Raw genomic sequence first — 24479 nt, 5'->3', positions numbered from 1 at the left:
TAAACTTTAAAGTCTAAAGATCCAAGTTACAAGAGCTCCAATTTCCAAGTCAATATTCTAGAGTTCCAAAAGGCTAGCCGCTAAGTGCTCTAATTCATGGAAGATGGCTCCACTGTGCCTCAATGCTCATCCTACTTTTTCCCAATGTATAAAAGAACCTGCCTTTGCAACTGATACACGAGCTAGCAAGCGAAGATTGGAGCTCACATAAACTAGGTCATTCGTCTTCATTGTACTAAGGCGATTTCTCTTCTTTGAGTAAATGTGATTGAATGAGCTCCATAGTTGCTCTAAACAAGAAGAGCTAATTGTTTGACTAAGAATACGACTAGCCAAACTCTGCAACTCTGGAGCTTTTGCCCCGTAGTCCTCCCACCATAAAGCAGCCCCAATATTTGTCCGGTCCTCTAGTGCATCCTATGTACCAAACATCCCTAATGTTTGCCGATACACAGAGAGCTGATTTTTAATTTTGTGTTGCATTTCATGGCTAGGATAAAGCCTTGCAAGCAATGTGTTCCAAGCCTTGACCACCTCAAGGACTCTTTTTTGCATCTCTCCTTGAAACTTAGAATCAAGCACATACGCTCCAGCATGCATAGGAGAGACATACTCATTCCATCTGCTGATGCATAACTCCTTGATCTGCTCATACCTATCTGCATTTGGTTCCAAACTCTCCAACCTCTCAATCATGTGATCCATACCTTCATAGATCTTCCCAATGCATGGATCCATGCCATCTACAAGCCTCAACATGTGCATAATAGAATCAACCATTTGGTTGGTGGGATTCACCTCATCCCAAAAATCTCTATCAGAGACATATGCATTACGTAACGCAGCAGTAGCAGTGGCAGCCCTAGTCCAATTTTCATACTCATCACTAGCAAATAGCTCCCTAATTGCACCTTTGCAATAGTGCAATCGACCAAGCATAAGAAAGTTATATGCAAATCATGTATCTGAGTACTTGAGAAGTTTCTTTGTCACTTCTCTTGTGAAACTCAACATGCAAGTATTGATGATTACATATAAATGTGATAATCTTGTTTCCTTTCACAACAAGAGATGCAATCCATGGCAAGTCCCCAATATCCTTCAACAAGTTATTCAAGCAATGCACCATGCATGGACTAAAGGTGATATGTGGATACATTGCCATTAAAATGTTTCATGCTGCCCTGTTTGTAGGTTCGCCATCTGCCACAAACTGTACTACAGTTTCTGCCCCAACAGCCTGCATTGCCTCGCACAACTCGGATGCCAATACATTTGCACACTTTCCAGTCTCTGAAGCATCATGACTACCAATGAAGTATACATCCCCACGAGAATATGCGACAACACCATGTATGGACCTATGGCGTGTGTCACTCCATCCATCTGCTATCAACGCTCTCCATTTCTTGCCCATTGATTGCGAATATTTGCTATTACAATCTCTATGGTTGCTTTCTCCTTCTGAAGCATTGTAGTCATGATAGTTTTTTATGAAGGGGTTTATATGTGGGTCCATACTCTCCAATCTTTGTCACCATATTTAAAATATAAGGTGACCTGGCTGATTTGAATGCAATATGGTCATGGTAAAAAAAATGTGTCACTGCTACATCTGTTTCCTCTTTTTTCTTTGGTTCCCATGAAGTGTGCAATCAACTCTGTCTAACACCACGACCTGCTACCACTAATGGCCCACAAGAAGGCTACATAGCCACTAATCCTGGTGGTCTTCTGCATGAAGCACCATGCCCTGCTGGCCTTGGAGTCCATGTTCTTGGATCCATTGCTATATTTGGCGTCCTCCTTGCATGTGAATTCCCCAAAGAAGTGGCTATGCGGTCAAGTAACTCCTGCCTTTTCTCAATTGATACATTGGTGCAAAAACGCACCTCTTTCCCCTCCTCATGTAGAAGATGGGCTCTCACTTTATCAGCCCCACTAGTGCAAGCATAAGAGCAAAGTTTGCATTTCCAAGGGCTAGCCTCTCCACCTCTCGCATCTACCTCATCCCACCATGACCAAGTAGTGCTTTGACTTCGTCCAGTTGTTGATGAAGTACCTGCTAAGGATGATGAAGATCCCATAGATGTCAATGCTGCCATCTATATAAAAGTGGCAAATAATCAGTAAAGTTCAACGAAATTGCAGAAATTTGCAGTCAAAATTTCAACATGCATGTGTTAAATGTTTGCTAAAAATGCACGAACTTTGGTGCTACTTCAGCCTGCATTCCTTTTACTGAAAATGCCACAAATTTGAGGCCTTCCATCCTACATTACATTGCTGAAAATGCCCCAAAATTTGGTGTATTTTCAGCTCCCAAATTTGGAGCAATGACTGATTCAAAAGGCCACAAATTTGGGGCATTCCAGCTTGCATTCCCTTGCTGAAAATGCCCCAAAATTTGGCGCATTTCAGCTCCCAAATTTGGGGGCTCTTTTAGATCCCAAGATGATGGATTCCAATGCCCCAAATTTGGGGACATTGCAACCAAATTTGGGCCCCAATCCTTGAGAAACCCCAAATTTTGGGGCGACTGCCAACAACTGATCCAAAATGCCCCAAATTTGGGGGAGATAATGATCCCACTGAACAAAAATCAATACTAAGTAGACAAATACTTTGGTTGGTGCATTACACGAGATTCCTCACTTGCGGGAGTCCAGCCACACATGAGAGGCGAGCCAGGCAAACGGGAGAGGCAGGCGAGAGAGGCGCGAGCAGGCCGGAGTAGGCAAGCGAGGCAAGCGGAGCGGGCGGGTTAGGCGAGAGCAAGCAGGCGAGGCAAGCAAGAGTAGGTAGGCAGGGCTAGCAGGGCAAGTGGGAGAGGCGGGAGCAGGCGGGGCAGTCAGGTAAGGCAGGCGAGGCAAGAGAGAGAGGCACAAAGGCAAGAGACGCGGCGAGTGAACGGGAGACATCAAGCCAACGAGTCGCAATCCTAAACGGATATCGGTCCAATGATTTTTTTTTTATGTCCGCTGCTGGAACAACCGTTCCAAATTAGGAAACGGCCCTAGAACAGCCTAGAACGAGAGGGAACGGGACAAGGAACGGGCTAGAATGTTCAGCTAATGTTTCCTAGGCTCAAACCTCCCAAAACGTATTAATCCATTCCTATGTGCCAGAACGGGCATTCCTTGTCTCTATGGGAAGTCCCCTAAGGAGTGGCAGTCGCAAGATGGACCATAGTGGTCTCGAAGGAACCAAACACATACTATCAAGCTTGTTTGTATTAACTATTGTTTGATGACCCATGTTATACAGGATAGAAAACCCACCTCCATGAAGCAAGCTTTGCAATCACAACATTGGAAGAAGGCTATGAAGCAAGAGTTGGATGCTCTTGAGTGGAATGGCACTTCAGATCTTGTGTCTCGCCCCGTTCATAGAAAGGCAATTGGTGTGAAATGGGTCTTCAAGACCAAATATCACAATGGTACACTAGATAAGCACAAGGCATGGCTCATTGCAAAGGGCTTCACAGAGCGCCTAGGGGTGAATTTCCATGACACCTTTGCACCTACATCTCAGATGGTTACCATTAGGGTCGTTCTTGCCTTAGCCAACCATAGGAGATGGCCAGTTCAAGGTAGTCAAGTATAACCCGTCCGATCCATTCAATCCGTGGACTTAGTACGATACTGAACGTACACAAAAAAATGTTACATAAAATCCGATGTTTCATACGATCATTAAAAAATACATAGAAAATTAAGGGATTAGTGTAGTAAATATTACTTATTTTAATATGAGAGTCTTAGCTTTAACCCTCAAATATCACAAATACACATGAGACTCAAGTTTCAAGTTTCAACAATACTTCATAAACATAACAAGTGGTTGAGACAAAATGTATACTCCGAATTTCAATTTCATTTATGAATCTGAAGACATGTACAATAGGTAAAAAAAGAGCCTTGGGCAAGTCACAAGTTACAAGTATCATATTCAAGACTCATGTACAAAAAAGCAGGAGATACAAGTGTCTAAGCTTAAAAAGTATCTAGATAGTAGAGGCTGTCAAGGGTACTACTTAGATGAATTCTCAAACCCGTCACTTAAATGAGACTCGTGGTCATCACTAGGTGAGTCTGACATGTGTGGAACAAAATCCCCATCACTAAGGAGATTGCCATGCTCATCATACTCGGGCTCTTGAACAAGGATATCCTCTGAAACACAAGCAATCAGAGCAGAAGAGCTTCCAAAACCACGCCTCACATAGGTTTTAACTACTACCTGTGTGTTTCTACCAACTGCAATGTCTCAAGGAGTAACCCCCCTTCCCCTACGAGTACGTGACACTGGACAGTCAATCTCCTCTAGCTCCATGTAAAGCTCTTTGAAGATGGTGTCCTGCTCTTCATCTCTCTCTTTATTCACACTTTTAAGTATGGTCCCTATTAACTTGAACTCATCTACATTCACTTGAAAAATTGAAGTTGAGATATATAAATAATAAGATGGCTTAAGAATTTACATTCACAAATTTAAATTTTAGAATAAGTATGGACTCAAGTTAAAAATTACTTATTGTGCCATCGGCATCTTATGCATGTCCCTAAGCATACGCAAGTTAGAACGACAATAGATAAGTCGATCTAATTGCCTAGTGCTAAGTTTATTTCGGATCTTGGTGTGTAGACCTTGGTGTGTATAAGAGAATAGACTGACGAATTTCTCTCACACACACCAAATGGACAATCCTATTCAAGTTAATCAAATGACTTCAACTCATTAAAATTGAAAATTTATAAGATAATTATAACCTTTGCTGGAAACAAAATGATAAGATTTAAATTTGAATTACCTAAGTCAACACTCGTAAAGCCACCTTCTGCATGTTTGCTAGCTAATACCCAAACGACTCCCACCAAGGTGGCTTGACCAAAGAGACCCTTTTCCAGTACATTGTGCTAGCAAAGGCCATTTCCCTTTGGTCTCCATAGTTGGTTAGCTCCTAGAGGAATGGACCATGCACATCCTTATGCAAAGCCTTCGGGAGATAAGCATCCCTATCCAAGGCTAGCTCCTAGTCCATGAAGAGAAAGGAACTCTGGTAAGTCAGATGCAAGAGAGCTACTATGTTAGATGGATTCGTAAAGACAATGAGAAAATCATGAAACTTCTGAGCACGAGACATTCTTCTCCTCCCAACCACGCCTAGATCAGTGCTGGCCCTCTCCCTCAGATTCCTTTGCCAGCCGTCAACTTCCTGGAGTCCTACTATTCCTCGACTCTCTAGGCTCACCTTAACCCCGTTCGGGCGCCCAAGAGCCCGAACGGTCATTCTCGTGCATGTTCCCCTAGATTTACCTTAATGTGACATTAAATGTCACTTTTAATGTCACATTCCATATTTATGACCTTAATGTGACATTAAATATCACTTTTAATGTCACATTAATGTCACATTTCCTTCCCCTTAAGAATCGGTTTCGTCCTCGAAAACGATACTTGGAAGGTCTAACTGTAAATCGGGAAACCTTTTCTTTAAAGTACTTACTCGCTCCCATGTTGAGCTTTCTTCTGAACAATCTTTCCACTTAACCAAACATTCTTGATAAATAGTATTCCTCGTTTGTCTATTACGAACATTTAATATTTTTTCTGGTTCATGTGGATTAGATTGGTCATAGAATAACTCCTCAATATCATCATTTAAGATTAGATTATCCAAATCACCCAGCTTTTTCCTTAATTTACTTACATGAAAAACTGGATGTATTTTACTACCAGCAGGTAGTTGGAGCTTGTAAGCCAATTCTCCCACCCTTTTAAGTATTATGAAAGGACCACAATACCTTGGTGAAAGCTTTGGACAGTGTCCCTTTTTCATAGTTTTAGTTTGTTCAGGCACCTTAAGATAGACCAATTCTCCTTCTTCAAAGGAGATGTCTCTTCGTGAGGATCTGCATATGCTCTAGCTCGATTTTGAGCTTTTTTAATATTTTCTTGAGCAAATTTTAACATACTATTCATATCCTCCAAAAAATCTTTAGCTACCTGAACCTTTTCCTTATGCAGTCCTACTGCAAAAGGAGCTCTGGGCTGAAACCCATACATTAACATAAATGGACTATATCCAGTGGAAGAGTGCTTGGCACTGTTATATGCAAACTCTGCTATCGGTAAATACTCTTCCCAATTAGTTTGCCTTTTACTTACATATGCCCTAAGCATATCTTCAAGAATTTGGTTAACCCTTTCAGTTTGCCCATCTGTTTGCGGGTGATCCGCCGTACTCATGCTAAGTTTAGTATCCAATTTCCTAAATACCACACGCCAAAAATGGCTATCAAATTTTCTATCCCGATCAGAAACTATATTTGCCGGAAGGCCATACAATCGGTATATGTTCTCTACGAACAATCTAGCCAATTCTGGTGTTTTAACATCAGTTGAAGTTGGAATGAACCTAGCCATTTTGGTTAACCTATCCACAATCACCCGCACAGAGTCGTGCCCCCTCTGTGTTCTAAGTAGAGCAACAATAAAGTCCATGGAGATACTCTTCCATTTTCCCGAAGGAATTTCTAATGGATGGAGAAGTCCTCCCATTTTTAATTTTTCAGCTTTATTAACCTGGCATTTATTACATTTGACCACATAGTCAAGGACGTCCTTATTCATTCCAGGCCAATAGAACTGCCTTTTAATAAGACTATAAGTCTTATTAACTCCTGGATGTCCCGCACTAGGGATATCATGACACTCAAAGAGTATCTGGCGCCTTATTTCTGTATCTTTCGGGACACATACCCTACCCTTGTAGAGTAAATAACCATTATCAATGGTAAAATTCTTCCACTTGAATCCAGTTTGAGCAACCCCTGATGCTCCATTTCCTTGTTGAACATCCTCAGATATTCCTTCCTCAATAGAAGCACTTTCATTTGGATCCCCATTTTTTATTGCTTCCCATATGTTGGAATATGCCGGATCAACCTGGCATTTTCCTTTTAAAGATTCAAGCAGGTTGGAAGTGAACTGAGTAAAACTCAATTCATTAATGATGGCATTTTGCTGACTGCATCAGCTACTATATTATACTTTCCTTTTCTATATCTTATCTCATAGTCGAACTCTTGGAGGAGTTCGGCCCATCTGGCTTTACGCCCGTGTAAATCCAGTTGATCATTAAGCCACTTAATGCTTTTATGATCCGATAAAATCAAAAGTTTGGCACCATACAAATAGTGCCTTCATTTCTTCATTGCATGTACTATTGCATACAACTCCCTCTCATAAACAGAATAGTTCTGTTTTGCACGATCTAATTTCTTGCTTTCAAAAGCAACTGGTCGACCTTCTTGTAATAAGACCGCGCCTATTGCCTTATCACTGGCATCAGCTTCAACCACAAATGGTTTATTGGGATCCACTATTAATAATACTGGAGCTGTAGCAATGGCTACCTTAAGTTTTTGAAAACTTTCATTTTGGTATGTTCCCCAATTAAAACTTTTCCCTTTCCCTTTAAGTTGGTCTGTCATTGGAACAGCTATTTTGGCATAATCTCGAATGAATCTACGATAAAATCCAGATAAACCTAGGAAGATCTGCAGCTCTTCCAGGTTCCTTGGAGGTGGCCATTCAATAATTGCTCTTACTTTTTCTGGATCCATGTTGATTCCCTATTTCGAGATAATATGCCCCAGATATTTGACCTCTTGTGCAAAGAATTCACATTTAGTTTTCTTTGCATAAAGGGAATGTGTTCTTAACAGTTGGAATACTAATTGTAAGTGTTCCAAATGTTCTTCTCTTGATTTACTAAAGATCAAGATATCATCCAAAAAGACTACTACAAAATGTCCTAGATAGGGCCGTAAGACACTATTCATCAGTTTCATAAAGGTAGCTGGTGCATTAGTAAGGCCAAAAGGCATCACCAAAAAATCATAATGCCCGTATCTAGTACGAAATGCTGTCTTGGAAACATCTTGTGCCTTAATTCTTATTTGGTGATAGCCTGATCTTAAATCTATCTTTGTGAAGAATTTTGCCCCTTGCAATTGATCAAAAAGATCTTCCATTCTGGGTATAGGAAATTTATTATTCAACGTTATTTTATTAAGTGCTCTATAGTCAACACAAAGTCGCATAGAACAATCTTTTTTCTTTACCAATAAAATTGGTGAAGCCCAAGGTGAATTACTGGGTTGAATAAACCCTTTATCCAGGTAATCCTTAATTTGTCTTTCAACTTCTTGATGCTGTGTTTCACTTAACCTATACGGTGGTTTTGAAATTGGATGTGTATCCTTATTTATATCAATTGGGTGATTTATATCACCCCTATCTGGTGAAAGGCCACTTGGTAAATCAAAAGGAAACACGTCTTTAAAATCATCTAATAAACTATTCAATTCATTATTAACATTCAACTCACAAACATAAGAAAAATGTTGCTTTATATTACAGAAAGTAAAAATATTCTGTACAAGAAGAGACCATAGCATATATACCTCACAAACTTCCTTCTTTATCAGCTTCTGAACTTCAGTAGAACACAGCAAAGGATTATCAGATACTTCATGTTCACCTTGAATGACAAAAGTCTTACCATCCCTTTCAAATTCCAGTGTATTATGGTGATAGCTACGTTTTAAGGATGGTTCCAATCCCCATAGCCACTCCCTCCCTAGAGCAATATCAGCTCTTTCCATGTTCATTATTTGGAAATCAAGCTTATCTTTATATCCTTGAATCTCAATTTCCAAATTGGATACCATTGTATCCCATATTTTATTGTCTTGGCCTTGCATCATACAAAGAACATATTGATGCTCATTGTTTTGTTGGGGAAGTTTCAATTTTTTGACAAGTGCATAATTTATAAAATTATGTGTGGCAGAGTCATCAATCATGACTCTAACCCGTTTTCCAGCTATCAATCCATGTACTCTAAGTAAATCATGTGGCCCAAAAGTAGGCTGCCACATAGAAGTTGACATACAACACTTATGTTGTACATCCCTGTGCAAGACCTCTAAAGATTTGTACTTTTCATGGCCCTTTAATTCTAAGGTCTGCACTACATGGATTTGTTTTTCTTTTCCCTTGCCCTTGTCCTTATCTTTTCCTTTGTCTTCCCGCTTTTTCTTTTGAGGGCAATTCCAAGCAGCATGGTTAGGGGATAGGCAATTGAAACACAACTTTTCTTTTTTGGCCTTATCAAAGTCATCAGGACTTAACTTTGGCCTCATATATGGTTTCTTTTCAAAAGGTTGTTTTTTACCCTTTAAAAATGGCATTTTTCTTTTAAATTTGCCCACAAATTTTGAGGTTTCCAATTCCTTAGACTTGGGCTCCGTATCCATGAGACTAGTAAGTGTACCTGGACGCATACTATCTTCATAAATTAATGCAAATTTAATTGCCTCTTCCAGCGTCTTAGGTAAACTCTGTTTTACTTCCTTTTTACAGGCTTTATCTAGTCCCCTAATGAATCCTCTTGTTTTTTGGAATTCATCTATTCCTTCCAGTTTGAGGATTATCTCACGATATTCCTCCAGATATGTCAGCAGGGGTCTTCCCTTTTGTCTGACATAATCCCAATCTTCCCAATTTCTTTCCATTTCATTTTCAGGAAGAAATTCTTTCAAAAAGACGGATTCAAATTGAGCCCAAGTTTCAGGTATTTTATTCGCCTCCTTTAAAGTTCGCCACCACTTATATGCTTTGGGCCCCAAAGTTAAACTAGCCTCCAGTACTTGTAGATGTGGTGGGGTATTTTTTAATTTATGTAAATCTTCCCATTTTTGGAGGAAATTAAAGATTGTGTCTTTATTCCTATCTTTTTCGTCCCCGTAAAATTGAGGTGGTTTCATATCCTTTAGAACTGGATTATCCCTCAATTTATGGTAAGATTGGGGTTCCTTAGGATCTCGCATAGTCACATCTAAATCTTTCGATGAAGATGGGACATCCGAGGTTTCTATTTTATTTTTATCTCTTTCCAACAATAAAGTTAATTGAGATTTTATTTCAGTAAGTGTTTGGGTTAAAAATTCCATTTGAACCCCCTGAGTTTGCACACGAGCAGTAAGATCATCGAATTGCTCTCGCGTAGCAAAAAATTCTTCCCATTGTTCTTCTTGTATGTCTGGTTCATGGGGATCTACCATAGGTTGATCCCCGGAACTAGAACTTTCCATTACCCTTTCTTTCCCTTTTTCTACCATTAATACACTGGAATTGGAAAGCAAAAATAAGAAATTTGCATACAAAGTAAAGTACTTCCCTGATTTTTAATGGCAGACAGTGGCTGTTGATTTGGAAAGAAACTTGAAGAGTAAGAAACAGATTGTATCTTCTCGGATTAGAACAGTGAAGTAATCATGCTGGAAATTCAATTTCCTGACTTCAATCGTGTATGATATTTTTCCGTCCGTCTCACAGCAGTTGTCTCACGCACAGCAATCGTGACAACAGTCGTGTCACATTTTATATTTTGCCTCCGTTGATCACTATCAGATCACGTTTTGCCTCACTGTTGATGCCTCACGACTGATGCAACTGACGCCTCACCTTTGTTGACCAGAAACAGAATCTTTTGTCTCACGCTGGTTCATCCGGCAGGTCGGACCAGAGACGAATCCCCTTTTCTTTTTCGCCTTACGCCAGTCGTTTTCTCCCAAAAAAAATGTCACTTACGTGACGTGGCGTTTCTCACCTTTGTTTTTCTTCACGGCCCGTCGCGTTTTCACAGCGCCTGGTACTCACGCGACTTTACGAAAAACTGACGGCCTGACGACCGACGACCTGACGGATTACTGACAATTTGACGAACGATTGACGATCTGAGACGTTGAACCATAGGCTCTGATACCAATGTTAGATGGATTCGTAAAGACAATGAGAAAATCATGAAACTTCTGAGCACGAGACATTATTCTCCTCCCAACCACGCCTAGATCAGTGCTGGCCCTCTCCCTCGGATTCCTTTGCCAACCGTCAACTTCCTGGAGTCCTACTATTCCTGGACTCTCTAGGCTCCTCTTAACCCCGTTCGGGCGTCCAAGAGCCCGGACGGTCATTCTCGTGCATGTTCCCCTAGATTTACCTTAGTGTGACATTAAATGTCACTTTTAATGTCACATTCCATATTTATGACCTTAATGTGACATTAAATATCACTTTTAATGTCACATTAATGTCACATACTAGGTTATGGATAGGCCTCTTCATCCATTTCTACCTCTTTTCAATAAGGTAAAGAATATTATCCCTTTGCAAGATATCATCCAAAATATCAATTATGCCACTATTTACGAAAAAAACCAATAGGCAGTAAAATTAGTGAGATTCATTTTGCATTTCAAAAGGATTGAATGTGCATTTTAAAAATAAATTTAATTTCAAATTATTACCGTGAAATCCTAACATCAAGAGCAGTGGAAGCCATGATCTCCTCCACACCCTCTCTCATGAAATGAGTAAGGAGGCCTATAGTGGCGCCCTCCATATCTCTCTTGCGAAAAACCATATACACGGGTGTGATCACAATGACCATTGCTCGCATCTCAGCCCAAAATGATTCTTTTAGGCAAAGTCGTTGAATGGCTTTGCCCTCCTCCATGCTTGTTATGGGCTCCTCGTCCATCCATGCTTTAAATTCCTTCGAGATCATATACTTTTGCAACTTACTTTGCACGTCATAGAGTCGCTCAAGGAGTAACTATGTGACAGCAAAGTGATTTTTTAATGCCTTTTTTAACTCCACATCACTACACATGCGGAAAATAGCAAGCACTTGTATATTTTTTGTGATGAAATTGACGATTGCATTTACATCCGCCACAATTTTTTTCACCCACTCCAAATTGCCTATGTCCTCCATGAGGAGGTCAAGGCAATGTGTGGCACAAGATGTCCACACTATAGAGAGGAATTCCTCCTCAAGCAATCATCCCATCCTCTAACAATTTGAAGCATTGTTGGGGTGATAACTTGGACAACATTGCTTGGTCCCACCTATATACACATAGAAATTTAGAATATAGTATAGCTTAGAGGTGGATAATCAAGTATGGAGATGAAGATAGATACAGAGAGAGAGGTGGAGATATTCAAGAAATTAAGGTTCAAGAAGCATAAAAGTTTAAAGTTTAAAAAATAAACGATAAAACATAAAGTATAAAAAATAATATTTAAGAAGCATAAAATATGAAAGATAACTTATAAAACATAAAATATTCAAGAATGTTGTAGGCGAATAGGCCAATCGTTCTATTCCCCTTCATGCCCACATCCACGACACGCAAGAAATAGGTGCCAAGAGGGCAAGAGACAAGTATATTAATAATACCTCTATTCTTTCAATCACTCCATCCATCGAAGAGGATGGAGCACCCATACTTCACCCACCAACCAGCTCAAACGGACTCAAGGGACTTGTTGATCCTCTCTCCAAATCTAGCTTCTTTGTGTGCAGGTCCTTGTAGGTAACTCCATGCCACCCCTCGCATGGACCCACGACAGCGATAGCCTTCACCATTCTTCTCCACCTCTCCACTCTTAGAATGTGAAAAGAGAGACTACACTCAATGATGATTCGTACAATCTTGATTTCCCCATTTCTCTGTTGCTCTCAAAGGAATAAGAGTGGGCTCGGAACACATCCATTTGTCTCAATAAGTGTGGCTTGTCTCTTGGGCCTCTTGGACCCATGAGTGGCAATGGCGACAGAGGCGGCCGAAGTGGAAGGGAAATTCAAGAGATTTATGAATCCCTCCTTGGTAGCCGTAGGTGTAGCCGAAGGGGTGGCTGTGGGTGTGCATATGTCGAGGGAGACTATCTCCTCTTGAGCTTGCCCCATACTAGAGGATACCTTGCTCGATACCTTTGAAATGGGTGAGTATTTCTCGATGATCTCATCAGCCATAGCTTGAGAGATCTTCGGACATGGACCACATTCTCCACCTATCTTGGACAAGTGGATGAGAAGCCGTGTCACACTACTCGTTTGGACCTTGCCAAAATACTTGCGAGTCCACCAATAGGCATTGGTGTGATTCATCGCTTTCTCAAGGTGTGAGGTGTGAAGAGAAAAGGCTTCATGAAGGGCTTAAGAAAAGATGGAGGTGGTAAGAAAGGTCAAGGTGTAGATAGAGGTGGTAAGAGAGGTGGAAAAGAATGTGGTAAGAGAGTGGTATGGAGTAACTTGGAAGTGGTAATGGAGAAAGAGGAGGAGACAGAGGGAGATGGAGATTGAAAGTTGGAAGAAAGAGGAGGAAGAGGGAGATGGAACTTGAAAGTTGGATAGAAGAGAAAGAGATGGAAAGATACTAGATAGAAAGAGGAAGAGAAAGAGATGACTTGTGAGGTTCAGGAAGAGACTTGAGCAATGAGGCTTGAGTGGAGAAGGCAACAGACTTGAAAATTGAGGGTGAAGATTAAAGTGGGAGGGGGATATTTATAAAGGCCCAAAACAATTTGAATGTTGGGAATAAAGGGTCACGTGCTTTTTATGGTGTTTGAGTGTGCACGCACCCTTACACATGTACTATCTTTATATATATATATATATCTCAAAAACCTAAAAGTGATACTTGGAGGTTGTATCCACATTGAGCCTTGTGCTCTCTACTCTACACTCTCTCTCTCTCACTGTGTGAACCATAGCATCACGTCTCGAACCTCGTGCACTCTGCTGACAAACTAGTACTAGAGCTCAGGTTACTAGAGCTGTGTCCAGATAGTCATCAGAGCTGCATCAGGACAATTTGTCAGGCTATGTCGGACAGAGCGTCAAACTACGTCAATCCGTGAAGCAGCACCACACAGTCCGTCAGATTGCATCGATATGTCAAGCTACATCAATTCGTTCGGCTGCATCAGACAGTTTTGAGCCGACAAATTGGGGCTTTTCTCGGATTTGGGGATTTTGATGCAAAACATGACAATTTGATTCAAAAATTGCAAGTTTGGTGTACATTTGCCTAGAAAATTTGGGGCTTTTCATATTTGAGTGAATTTTTGTCAATTGCACTTAAGTTTGTGCACATTGGACCTGAGAAAATTGGGGCTTTTGCAAAATTTCATCAAATTGTGCAAGAATTGCCTAGTATATGCACTTGGTTATATGTATTGATGCAATTTGGGCGGAGTTGCCTTAGAAAATTTAGGGCTTTTGATTGCAATTGTCAAATTTATGCCCAAGAATGCATTTGGAGTAGAAATTATACCAGAATTTTGCGGATTTCACATGCAATTGGTGCATTGGTCTATAAATCTAATTGTAATTGATTGTGGAGTGCAGTAGCAAACAATATCTAATTATGGAAATCAATTTGCAGATTTGAAATTTTGCAATATGGCAAAAAAAGGGCTACAATGTCTTGGTGCAAAAGAAATAGGTGAAGCCCATCAAAGCGAAGGGAATAAGACCAGCTCGTATGGAACAAGAAGAGTGGGATGATTTGGATGAGCTTGCACGCTCTACCATAGAGCTCTTAGTGTGAGACAACTTGCTCTTTAACATTGAGAAGCTGAATTCTGCATACGAAATGTGGCGAAGACTTGAGGAATTGTATGCTCAAAAAAGTGCAACCAACAAGGTTTATTGGCTGAAAAGGTTGATGGACCTTCGCATGAAGGTACAGCCATGTCTGTACATTTAAATGAGTTCAACTCAATTTTCAGTTAGCTGATTTCTTTGGATTTCCACATTGATGATGAGTTCAAGGCTACTTTCTTGCTATGCACTTTGCCTGAAAGTTGGGATACTTTCAGGACGGCTTTGACTAACTCAAATGCTCAGCCGTTATATTCTAATGTGGAGAGTTCTTTGCTTATGGAAGAACTGAACAAGCAAAATAATTCAGCCAACAAGTCTTCTAATGCATTGCACACTAGGGGCAGATTTCAGCAAAATGATAGTTCTGAAAATAGAGCACATAACAAGTCAAATGGCAAAAATGTGGAGTGTCATCATTGTGGCAAGAAAGGGCACTACAAACGGGACTGTTTTCAATTGAAGAAAGAGAAAGGCAAAAGCAAAAACACTGAACACAACAAGGCTGGAAAAAAAGACAGCCAACCTGCAAAGAAATGGAGTGTGAAGATAGAGGAGGTAAATGTAGTCACTCATGAGAATGACAGTGACGATGATGTACTCCTTGCTTCTTCTTTGGGCGCACATGCATTGATTGCAGATTCTAATGATGATATGCACACTTGGATACTTGATTCAAGTGCGTCTTTTCATGTCACACCACATCATTAGTGGTTTTCTAACTACAATGGTGGTGCACGTGGTGTTGTTCACTTAGGCGATAACTATGCATGTCAAATTGCAAGTATTGGTAGTGTGAAATTGGAATTTTAGCATGACTCCATGTTTGTTTTGCATAATGTGAGGCATATACCTCAGCTCAAGAAGAGCTTGATAAGCATAGGGTAGCTAGATGACAAAGGCTATCATACCACCTTTGGGGATAGCAAATGGAAAATTTGTAAGGGCTCTCGCATTGTTGCCAAGGGCTCTAAAAGTAATACTTTGTATCCTTTGTATGTATCTAGCGTGTGTGACCATGTAGTCTCCGTAAACGAGCAATCAAGTATTTCTTTGTGGCATAGCCGGTTGGGACACATGAGTCAAACTGGAATGAAAGTGCTTTCTCGTTTAGGTTATTTGCCGTATTTAAGGTATGCTAATTTTGAACAATGTGATCATTGTATTTATGGTAAGCATGCTCAAACGTCACATGAAATATCTCTTTCTTTAAAGTCTTCACCCTTAGAGTTGGTACGTTCAGATGTATATCAGATGCCAAGGTTATCTTCTAGGAGGAAAGAATTTCATTACTTTTGTTGATGATGCCACATGCAAAGTATGGGTTTATCCAATCCATCATAAAGGCGAGGCCTTGGATAAATTTTAAAAATTTCTAGCACTTGTTGAGAATCAGATCAGCAAGACATTAAAGTATCTTCGCTTTAACAATGGTGGAAAATATGTCTCCAAAGCCTTTCAAGACTTTTGTGACAACAAAGGGATTAAAAGGGAGCTCACCACCCTTCACAATCCACCCCAAAATGGTATTGCAAAGCATATGAATAGAAACATTCAAGACAGGGTCTATACAATGCTGTCATGTGCTGCTTTACCTCATGGATTCTGGGCAGAGGCTGTTATGACAACCATACACTTGATTAATCAGTCACCAAACACGTCTTTTTTTTTTGGGTGGGGAGGGAAGAGGGGGGAGGGAGGGGTGTCGGGTCTTTCAAGAAGCATGGTCAAGCAAGCCACCTTTGTATGCTCACTTGAGAGTGTTTGGCTGCAAGGCATTTCTCCACATTCGCAAGGAAGAACAAAGCAAACGCGAGCCAAAGTCCTGCAAATGTATTTTCCTAGAATATGGTAATGAGGGTGAAATGGGATATAGGTTATGGGATCTTGAAAAAAGAAAAATTATACGCAACAATGATGTTATCTTCCAGGAAGATCGCATGCACAAACAACCTTAAAAGATTAAGGAAGTCAAAAGGGTTGTATTCCGAGAAGATATATCAATAGGACAGGAAAGAATGCCCCCTAGACAGCAGCAAATACTTGTTGTAAATGGCTCTGAAAATGCAGGGAATGATACTGAGAATGATCAACAAGATATTGCCCATGATGTACCACAATTTCAGCAAAAACAAATGCCTTTTAAACAACCAAAAACTGGCTATATAGCATGCTGAACTTGCAGAATAGAAACCTGTTACTACAGATTTGCATGCTGAATTTGCAGAACAGAAAGCTGTTACTGCAGATTTGCAAGCTGAATAGCCAACAAATCTTGATCATTGGGTGGTCCATAGGTCGACCAGAATGCAAAGACAACCAGATAGGTTTGTCCCTGGTGTCAATTATATGGCTGATTATGTCATGTTGATAGATTGTGGTTAGAGGAGGCAATGGACAAAAAAGACAGCAAGAAATACCATAAGGCTATGCTGTTAGAGATGGAATGTCTCATGAAAAATTGCATAAGGCTATACTATCAAGGATGGAATCTATCATGAAAAATGACACTTGGAATTCGGTGCATTTGCCTGAAGGGCAAAATTTGCTACCATGCAAACGGGTTTACAAAATGAAAGTCACTTCTGGTTCTTTGCCAAGGTACAAAGCACGACTAGTTGCTAAAGGGTACAAGCAAGAACATGGAATTGATTTTGATGAATTTTTTTCTCTTGTAGTCAAAATGACTACTTTGCGAACCATTTTGGGCTTGGTTGCATCAGAATATATGAAACTCATACCGATGGATGTAAAAACACATTTCTTTCATGGTGATTTGCATGAGAAGATACAGCAACCTGAGGGTTTTGTTGCAAAGGGGAAAGAGCAAATGGTATGTAAACTCAACAAGAGTTTGTATGGGTTGAAACAGGCACCACGAGAATGGTATCATAAATTTGATACATTTATGCAATCTCAAGGATTCCATAGATCTCAAGTTGATCACTACTTATACACCAAGAAGGCAATAGATAGTAGCCTTATTCTCCTGGTTTTATATGTGGATGACATGCTGATTGCAAGCAGGGATGTTCATGCTTTAGACTCCTCGAAACAAAGCCTACACAATAGCTTTGATATGAAGGATCTTGGTGAGGCCAATCATATTCTTGGCATGCGTATACTCGGGGACAAATCGTAGGGTCATCTCTATCTATCACAACACGAGTATGTTACTAAGGTTTGGCAACATTTCAATATGGAGGGGGAAAAGCCATTTCTTCTCATGAAGGGTCTTCCAGCAGAGCAGTTTACTCATTGCCACTAGATGATGGGGGTTGGATAGTATATGTATATTTCAACTTTGTACATACATAGACATAGCTGATTCTTTCCTCTACCTTCAGGCACGTTGCCTTTAGGTGGGAGGTTGTTGGGAATAAAGGGTCACCGTGCCTTTTACGATGTTCGCATATGCACACACCCTTACACATGTACTCTCTCTCTCTTTTTCTTTCGTGAAGATAATTGAATTAAGTAGTAAATATTTACATCAGACCATCAAGTCAACCTAGAAAATAACAAACATAAATGAAAGTCTACCAAGACTCTAACACAGAAATGTCACACAGAAAGAATAGCCGGAGTGGAGCAAACAATATCCAATCAGGGAGCAGCAATGTCAGGAAGAACCAAATCAACAGACACCATAGAGGAGATCTGTCACAATACTAGACCACGAACACGGGCCACATGACCATGGATGCCCAATACTGAATCAAAAATGAAGGCATTTTGAGTACGCCAAATATGCCACACGGCTATCCATCTAAGGAAATGGAAAAGGCAGGAATAATCTAAACACAAAGAGGTCATAGAGGTCATAGAGGTCATCTTTTCAATAATCCACGAACGAGCTGATATCCAAAGTTAAGTCATCGAGGACCACACACAAGAAACAAACTCCAAATTTGTCTCGCAACAAGGCAAGAGACAAAGAGATGAAGTACTGTCTCATCGCATGTAGTGCAGAATATACATCAACCAGCAGAGATATTGCGAGCATGCAACACATTCCCAGTAGGAAGAGCCCCAATAAGCATCCTCCACATGAACACTTTGCCCTGATACGAAACCCTGGATTTCCAAAGCTGGATGAATCTTTACTGCCACTTCTTTTTGCTATCTTGAATATGCCATACTTTATTAGCCTTACCCCGTGACCCATCTCTTGGCCTCCACCATCTGATGATATATCTGGTTAGCTAACCTTTTCTCGAAATCATCAGAAATCACAAACATCCAATCACACCAGGGAGACAATGGTTGTAACGTAGACAAAGGAGAGAACCTCAAAAGTCTATCCTGTATGGACGACCAAATATCGTGATATCCTCTAGGCACCCGAAAGTGGTGATGAATACGCTGAAAAGAATAAAGACATGCATGCCCAAGAATGACACCATCACGCACTGTCTGAAAGCCCAAACAAGCCATTCAATTGAACTTTCTCTTTGCAGATCTTTATCATGCCAATCCAACAACCTGGAGGTAGCCAATACTTCACCTTGCACAGAATTCTTCTCCTTACGAGAATCAAGAGGGTGCCAAACTGCAAAACGTAACATCGCTTGCCAAGATGCAATCAAATGAGAAAGGAGAAAAGACTGGAAGACCTTAATAGATCTTGTGGAGTTAAGCACATGCCGCCACGAAGCATGAATAACTGTGCTACCATGAGAAATGTCAGTCCTTTCTGTAAAAAAATTTGCAATATCTATCCAAGGATGACTTTCTACACACAATGCCTACAAAAGAGCTAGCCTCAAAGCAGCCATATGAAAATTAACATCCAATAGAGCTGCACCCCCCATCCTTTTTTGAATAGTCACATGAAACCACGAAATCCACACCTAGCCCAGGCAATTCCCTTTTTTTTCCATAACATGAATCGAATAGGCTGAACCAATTCCAAAAGAGACTTCTTGGTTCAAGGAAGCAATGGCAGGAAGAATGAAATCATGCTAATCATAATGCATTGAGCAACTTTAACTCTCACATGGAGAGGCTAGCCTTGATATTTCTAGTACATAAACTGATCAAAATACAAGATGACATCCAATCCAACAAGGCACGAGGAGCTACCTCCACACCAATAGGATAACCCAAGTGTCTAGTTATATTTCCATTAGGAATCACAATTCCATGCTAGTCCAAGGCTTGGAAATCATTCTCTGTACAAGAGAGCAATGTAGATATCTGAGCATTAATATGAAGTCCCGATGCCATAGCAAAAAGGTTCCACACAATCATTGGCTTATTAACACTCAAGCAATCAACCTTAAGGAACACAAATGAATCATCTGCCAAAGATTGACCCACAAGTTGAGTCCCACTGGAAAGAGACAAACCAACAATCTTACCTTGATCGGCCAACTTATCCAACAATGAGAGCATCGGGTGAGTGACTAAAGCAAACAGCAAAGGGTTGAGAGGGCATCCTTGCCGAAGAGACCGAGCTAAGGCAATTTCATCAGTGATCCCTCCACTAGTGCAATACGGGCCACTACACCCTAACTAATAGTATCAACAAAAGAAATCATATAAGATCCAAAACCCATGGTGAACATTGGCTGCCTTAAAAAAGGCCAGCTTACATGATCAAATGGCTTTTCAATATCAAGCTGAAGCATAACAACCTGTTGGCCTGAAGCTTTAGCATAGTCAATCCCTAGTTGAGCATTCAAAATATTATGCATTATATTCCGGCCCTTGATGAAACTGTATTGACATGGATGAACCAAACACAAAAATACTTTCTGCAATCTATTCGCAATGATTTTAGAGAAGATTTTGTATAAAGAACCCATAACAGAAATGGATCTCCATTGTTTCAAAGAGGTTAGAGAGGGAATCTTACGCAATAAACGGATGACTAAAATCTTCCAGTCCGAAGGCATGATACCAGAATTCCAAACTTACTGAAACAGGCAAGTCAACGGATCCTTAAGCTGTTCACATGGGCTGAAAAGAACCCATTAGGAAGCCCATCCCAACCAAGGCTTTTCCTTTGAGGCAAATGGGACAGTACCTCTTCCACTTCATCCTCCGAAATATCAGCCTCCATCAAATCAACCCATTCTGGCTGAACCTAGTTACTAACCAAATCACAAATGTATCAGCAAGCAGAGTGAATAGTATCAAAAAAGAATCTCTTGCGGGCCCAACAGTGATTTATAAAAGTCAACACACATCTGAATGATGGATGCCAGATATGTCACCATAACACCTTGCTCATTATTTAAACCCACAATATTTTCCCGAGCGTATTTCTGATGTAATCGAGCAAAGAATTGATGAGATTGACAGTTATTGTCATGTAAAGCTTCCGCTCTAGCCAGCAATTTATATTTAGCATATTCCTCTTCTTGTAGAGATTGAACTCTGCCTTTCAACCATTCGATGCATGTGAGCAAGTCATCAGTGGTATCCCCCGACTAACACAAAGACAACAAATGAGCCAACAAAGATTGTGCATGCTGCAATTCAGCGCATTAAGAGGAAGCATGTTGAATACCATACTGTTGGGATAACGATTGTGCATTATCCCTAAAAACAGCCCATGCTTCCATCCCTTAAATAGGACCCTGGAGCGAAACGAAGCAATTAATTGCTGAATACATTCCAAAAACTGATTTTGCAAGATTGAAACGAAGAGGCAAACGGGCTAGGAGAGCCTTATAGGCATGAACACGTCAGTGTGTCAATTCCAAGATCAAAGGATAGTGATCAAACAAGACATGCTGTCGCTCCACCCACATATCAATGACTACAATAAGAAAAGAATCACTCTAACAAATATAGATCTTATCCGGTCTGGCCCAAGTGTTTGGATGCTGAAGAGAATGATAAGTATATCCTAATTTAGAAGGATGCATCCAAAACCACATGTCTTATTTCAAAGACACAACTGCTAGAGCATCCCAAGCCTATTGCTCAGGACCATCCATGACCAAGTGTTGTGAAGTCGCCTGATCCACAGATATACATGCATTAAAATCACCCATAACAAAGCCTTGACGAGCCATGGCAAGGCAATGCAAGTCACCCCAAATTTGATGACATTCACGAGCAATAGAAGGAGCATATGCACCCACTAGCCACAAAACCTCTCCCTCATATAGGATTTCCAGCATCATAAATCTGTCGTGATGGTCCTGAGAGACCAAAGATGGTTGCGATGAAGATTTGACGGCCAACATAACTCTAGATTTATGTGGAACACGACGACTAAAAAAGACTGTATAATCCTTGTATACATAAGAAGATCCTACCAAAGCATATTGTTTATGCTCCACAACACAAAAAACATTTCAATTGCCAGCTAACACAACTTTCCACAACCGATACTGCTTACTATCCGAAGAAATACCTTTTAACATTCCATAAACCAATTCTCATGATGAATCACAAAAAAGAAAAACTACTGAACCACCACTTTCCCTTTCCCTTTTACATCAACTGCTTTGGCTGCCTGGAATCTCTCCATCGCACTTCCGATCACATCTACCAGATCTGCCCATTGCAAAGTAGCAATAGAAGCACAAGAAGCTCTCTCTCTCTCTCTCTCTCTCTCTCTCTCTCTCTCTCTCTCTCTCTCTCTCTCTCTCTCTCTCTCTCTCTCTCTCTCTTTTTTTAAAAAAAATTGGACCATTTCTCGATTTGTGCGTGTCATCCTTGCGCAGGGGCCATGCTAATCTTCTCTGTATCGTTCCAATTTTATCAGATGTCTCCGAAGAGACTCTCTCTCTCTCTCTCTCTCTCTCTCTCTCTCTCTCTCTCTCTCTCTCTCTCTCTCTCTCTCTCTCTCTCTCTCTCTCTCTCTCTCTCTCTCTCTCTCTCTATATATATATATATATATATATATATATATATATATGTATGTATGTATGTATGTATGTATGTATGTATGTATGTATGTATGTATGTATAAATAAATAAAATCAAAAACCTAAAGTGGTACTTGGAGATTGTAGCCACATCAAGTCTTGTGTTCTCTCACTCTCACTCTCTACTCTGCACTCACTCTCTCTCATTGTGTGAACCATAGCATCGCATGTCTCAATCCTCCTGCACTCCGTTGACATTGAAAAGGGAAACTTTTTGGAAAAAGAAACGGGCAAAAAAACAGACAAAAAAGGGTTTAAAAACGGGTAGAAACAGTCAAATTTGACCCTCGGCAACGGTCACCTACATAAGTACAGTCGGGACTGGACGGATCCAACGGATCCGACTAGACTATACGGATCGGATGGGATGGTTCCATCCGCAAACGGAATGCAACCATGGGCCGATTTATCAACTTGATGCTAAGTCTGCCTTTCTTGATGGTGATTTGAAGAAGGAGATCTATATTGAGCAATCCCTTGGCTTTTTCTCGTCAAATAGACAAGTATACAAGTTGAAGAAGGCCCTTTGCGGCCTCAAACAAGCTCCACATGCTAGGAATGAGAAGATAGACCCGTTCCTCCAAGGGAAGTTGGGGATCAATGTTCCTCTTCCGATCCTAAGTTGTATGTCCACACCTCAACTAGAAGGCACGCGTTGTTCGTGCTCTATGTGGATAATCTTATTTTAGCAGGTGACCATGCCCAAAAGGTCAAGGCGACTAAGACAGTACTACATGAGGTGTTTGAGATTATGAATATGGGCCTTCTCCACTTCTTTTTACACCATGAGACTTACCAGACTTGGAGGGGGACTTTCATCTCCTAGCAAACAACGATATGTGCATGAGCTTTTGGCCACGTTTGAGATGGAGGGTTGTAAGGCCATTGCTACTCCTATGGATTCAAACTAGACGGCTATGGCCCATGCAAATTCTCCTTTGGTAGATGCTCCCCGCTACAGGTAGTTGATTGGGTCCTTAATATGGCTCCTCAACACTTGACTTGACGTGTTTTGCTACAGGTTTGCTAGCCAGGTTCATGAGTGAACCCAAGATGGTGCATTGGTAGGCTGCTTAGCAGATTTTACGGTTCCAAAGGGGAATCCCCAATCTAGGGATCTATTATCCCACAAGTGCAAATGGTTCAAATCTTGTGCTTATAGGTTGGAGTGATTTGGACTATAGTTTGCTTTATCTACGGCATTGGCTTGATAAAGAGAGTGCAGGAGTGTTTTCTTCTCTTCCTTGAAATTAATTCTATCTATGAATGTTGGAGTACTTGCAGTAGCATCATCAATTGCCCTAGATGTAGGGTGAAAGTTGTTAAGAAGACTACTAGGGTTTGCACCGAGGACACACAGAGTGTACGACCACGACATAAACACAAAGACACAGACACAGAGGGCAAAACTCAAACCCTAAGCGCAAAACTCAAAACTCAAACACAAATAGAAGAAGGGAGAGAGAGAACACAACTCTGAAGTGAATGAATGCTGTAAATGAATGTAAGAGTGTACAGTGTGCTCAAGAGCAGAGCAATGTCGGAGTGTGACGTCCACCGAAGACGGATCCCAAGTCTGTGACCACCAGTCAGAGTGTAGGAGTGCTGAATAGTGAATGGCAGCAGGCTGGTCACCAAGAAGAAAATGCTTGAGGTGCACCAAATCCCATTGATAGTAACATCAGCCAAGTGCTACAAGGTTAAGAGAGCAAAGTTCATCCCACACAATGGGCATTGAGAAGAGTTTCAATAGCCAATAGGGTGAAGTGCAGTCATTGGGTTTCAAGAAAGAAAAGCAATGATTTGATTTGTGCAAGTGGGGTGCTTCCAACCTTTTGGAGTGTCTACCAATTATGCCAATGGAAAGGAGAGAAGTTTTGCTATTTTTGCAATAACGATTTGTGGCATTGCTAGAAAATTAGCAAGGTAGTGCTACATCCTCCAGCTGATATTCCATCTATGTGGCCAATTGTTATAAGGACTCACCTAGGGTTGCAAGAGGCAAGAAAGTTCGTAGCTGCAGGCTTTGATATTGGTGTCTTGTGTGGGGAGATAGAGGTGGC

General features: G+C 40.7%; 1 protein-coding gene and 1 non-coding gene across 7 annotated transcripts in view; both read right to left on the bottom strand.

Moving 5' to 3' along the window:
- LOC148018087 (WD repeat protein) overlaps positions 1-24479 on the bottom strand; it is a 75163-nt gene that overhangs the window by 21933 nt on the left and 28751 nt on the right. Inside the window, exon 9 of one of the 6 annotated variants that reach the window (XM_087661766.1) lies at positions 21806-22042. The exons of the other annotated variants lie outside the window; for them this stretch is intronic. Within the exon in view, the coding sequence (XP_087517892.1) occupies positions 21951-22042 (92 nt within the window). The 3' untranslated portion in view covers positions 21806-21950. Of the gene's footprint in view, positions 1-21805; positions 22043-24479 lie in introns of those variants that run through there. 6 annotated transcript variants of the gene reach the window in all.
- LOC148018088 (U6 spliceosomal RNA) lies at positions 22167-22269 on the bottom strand. Its single transcript, XR_015687801.1, has one exon. It is a non-coding gene; the product is annotated as a U6 spliceosomal RNA (small nuclear RNA).

This window comes from Lygodium microphyllum, chromosome 21, assembly GCF_053477565.2.
Source record: "Lygodium microphyllum isolate KBCC chromosome 21, Lygodium_microphyllum_v1.1.10, whole genome shotgun sequence".
NCBI classification, from domain to species: Eukaryota; Viridiplantae; Streptophyta; class Polypodiopsida; order Schizaeales; family Lygodiaceae; genus Lygodium; species Lygodium microphyllum.
This window is presented reverse-complemented; position numbering and strand designations above follow the sequence as displayed.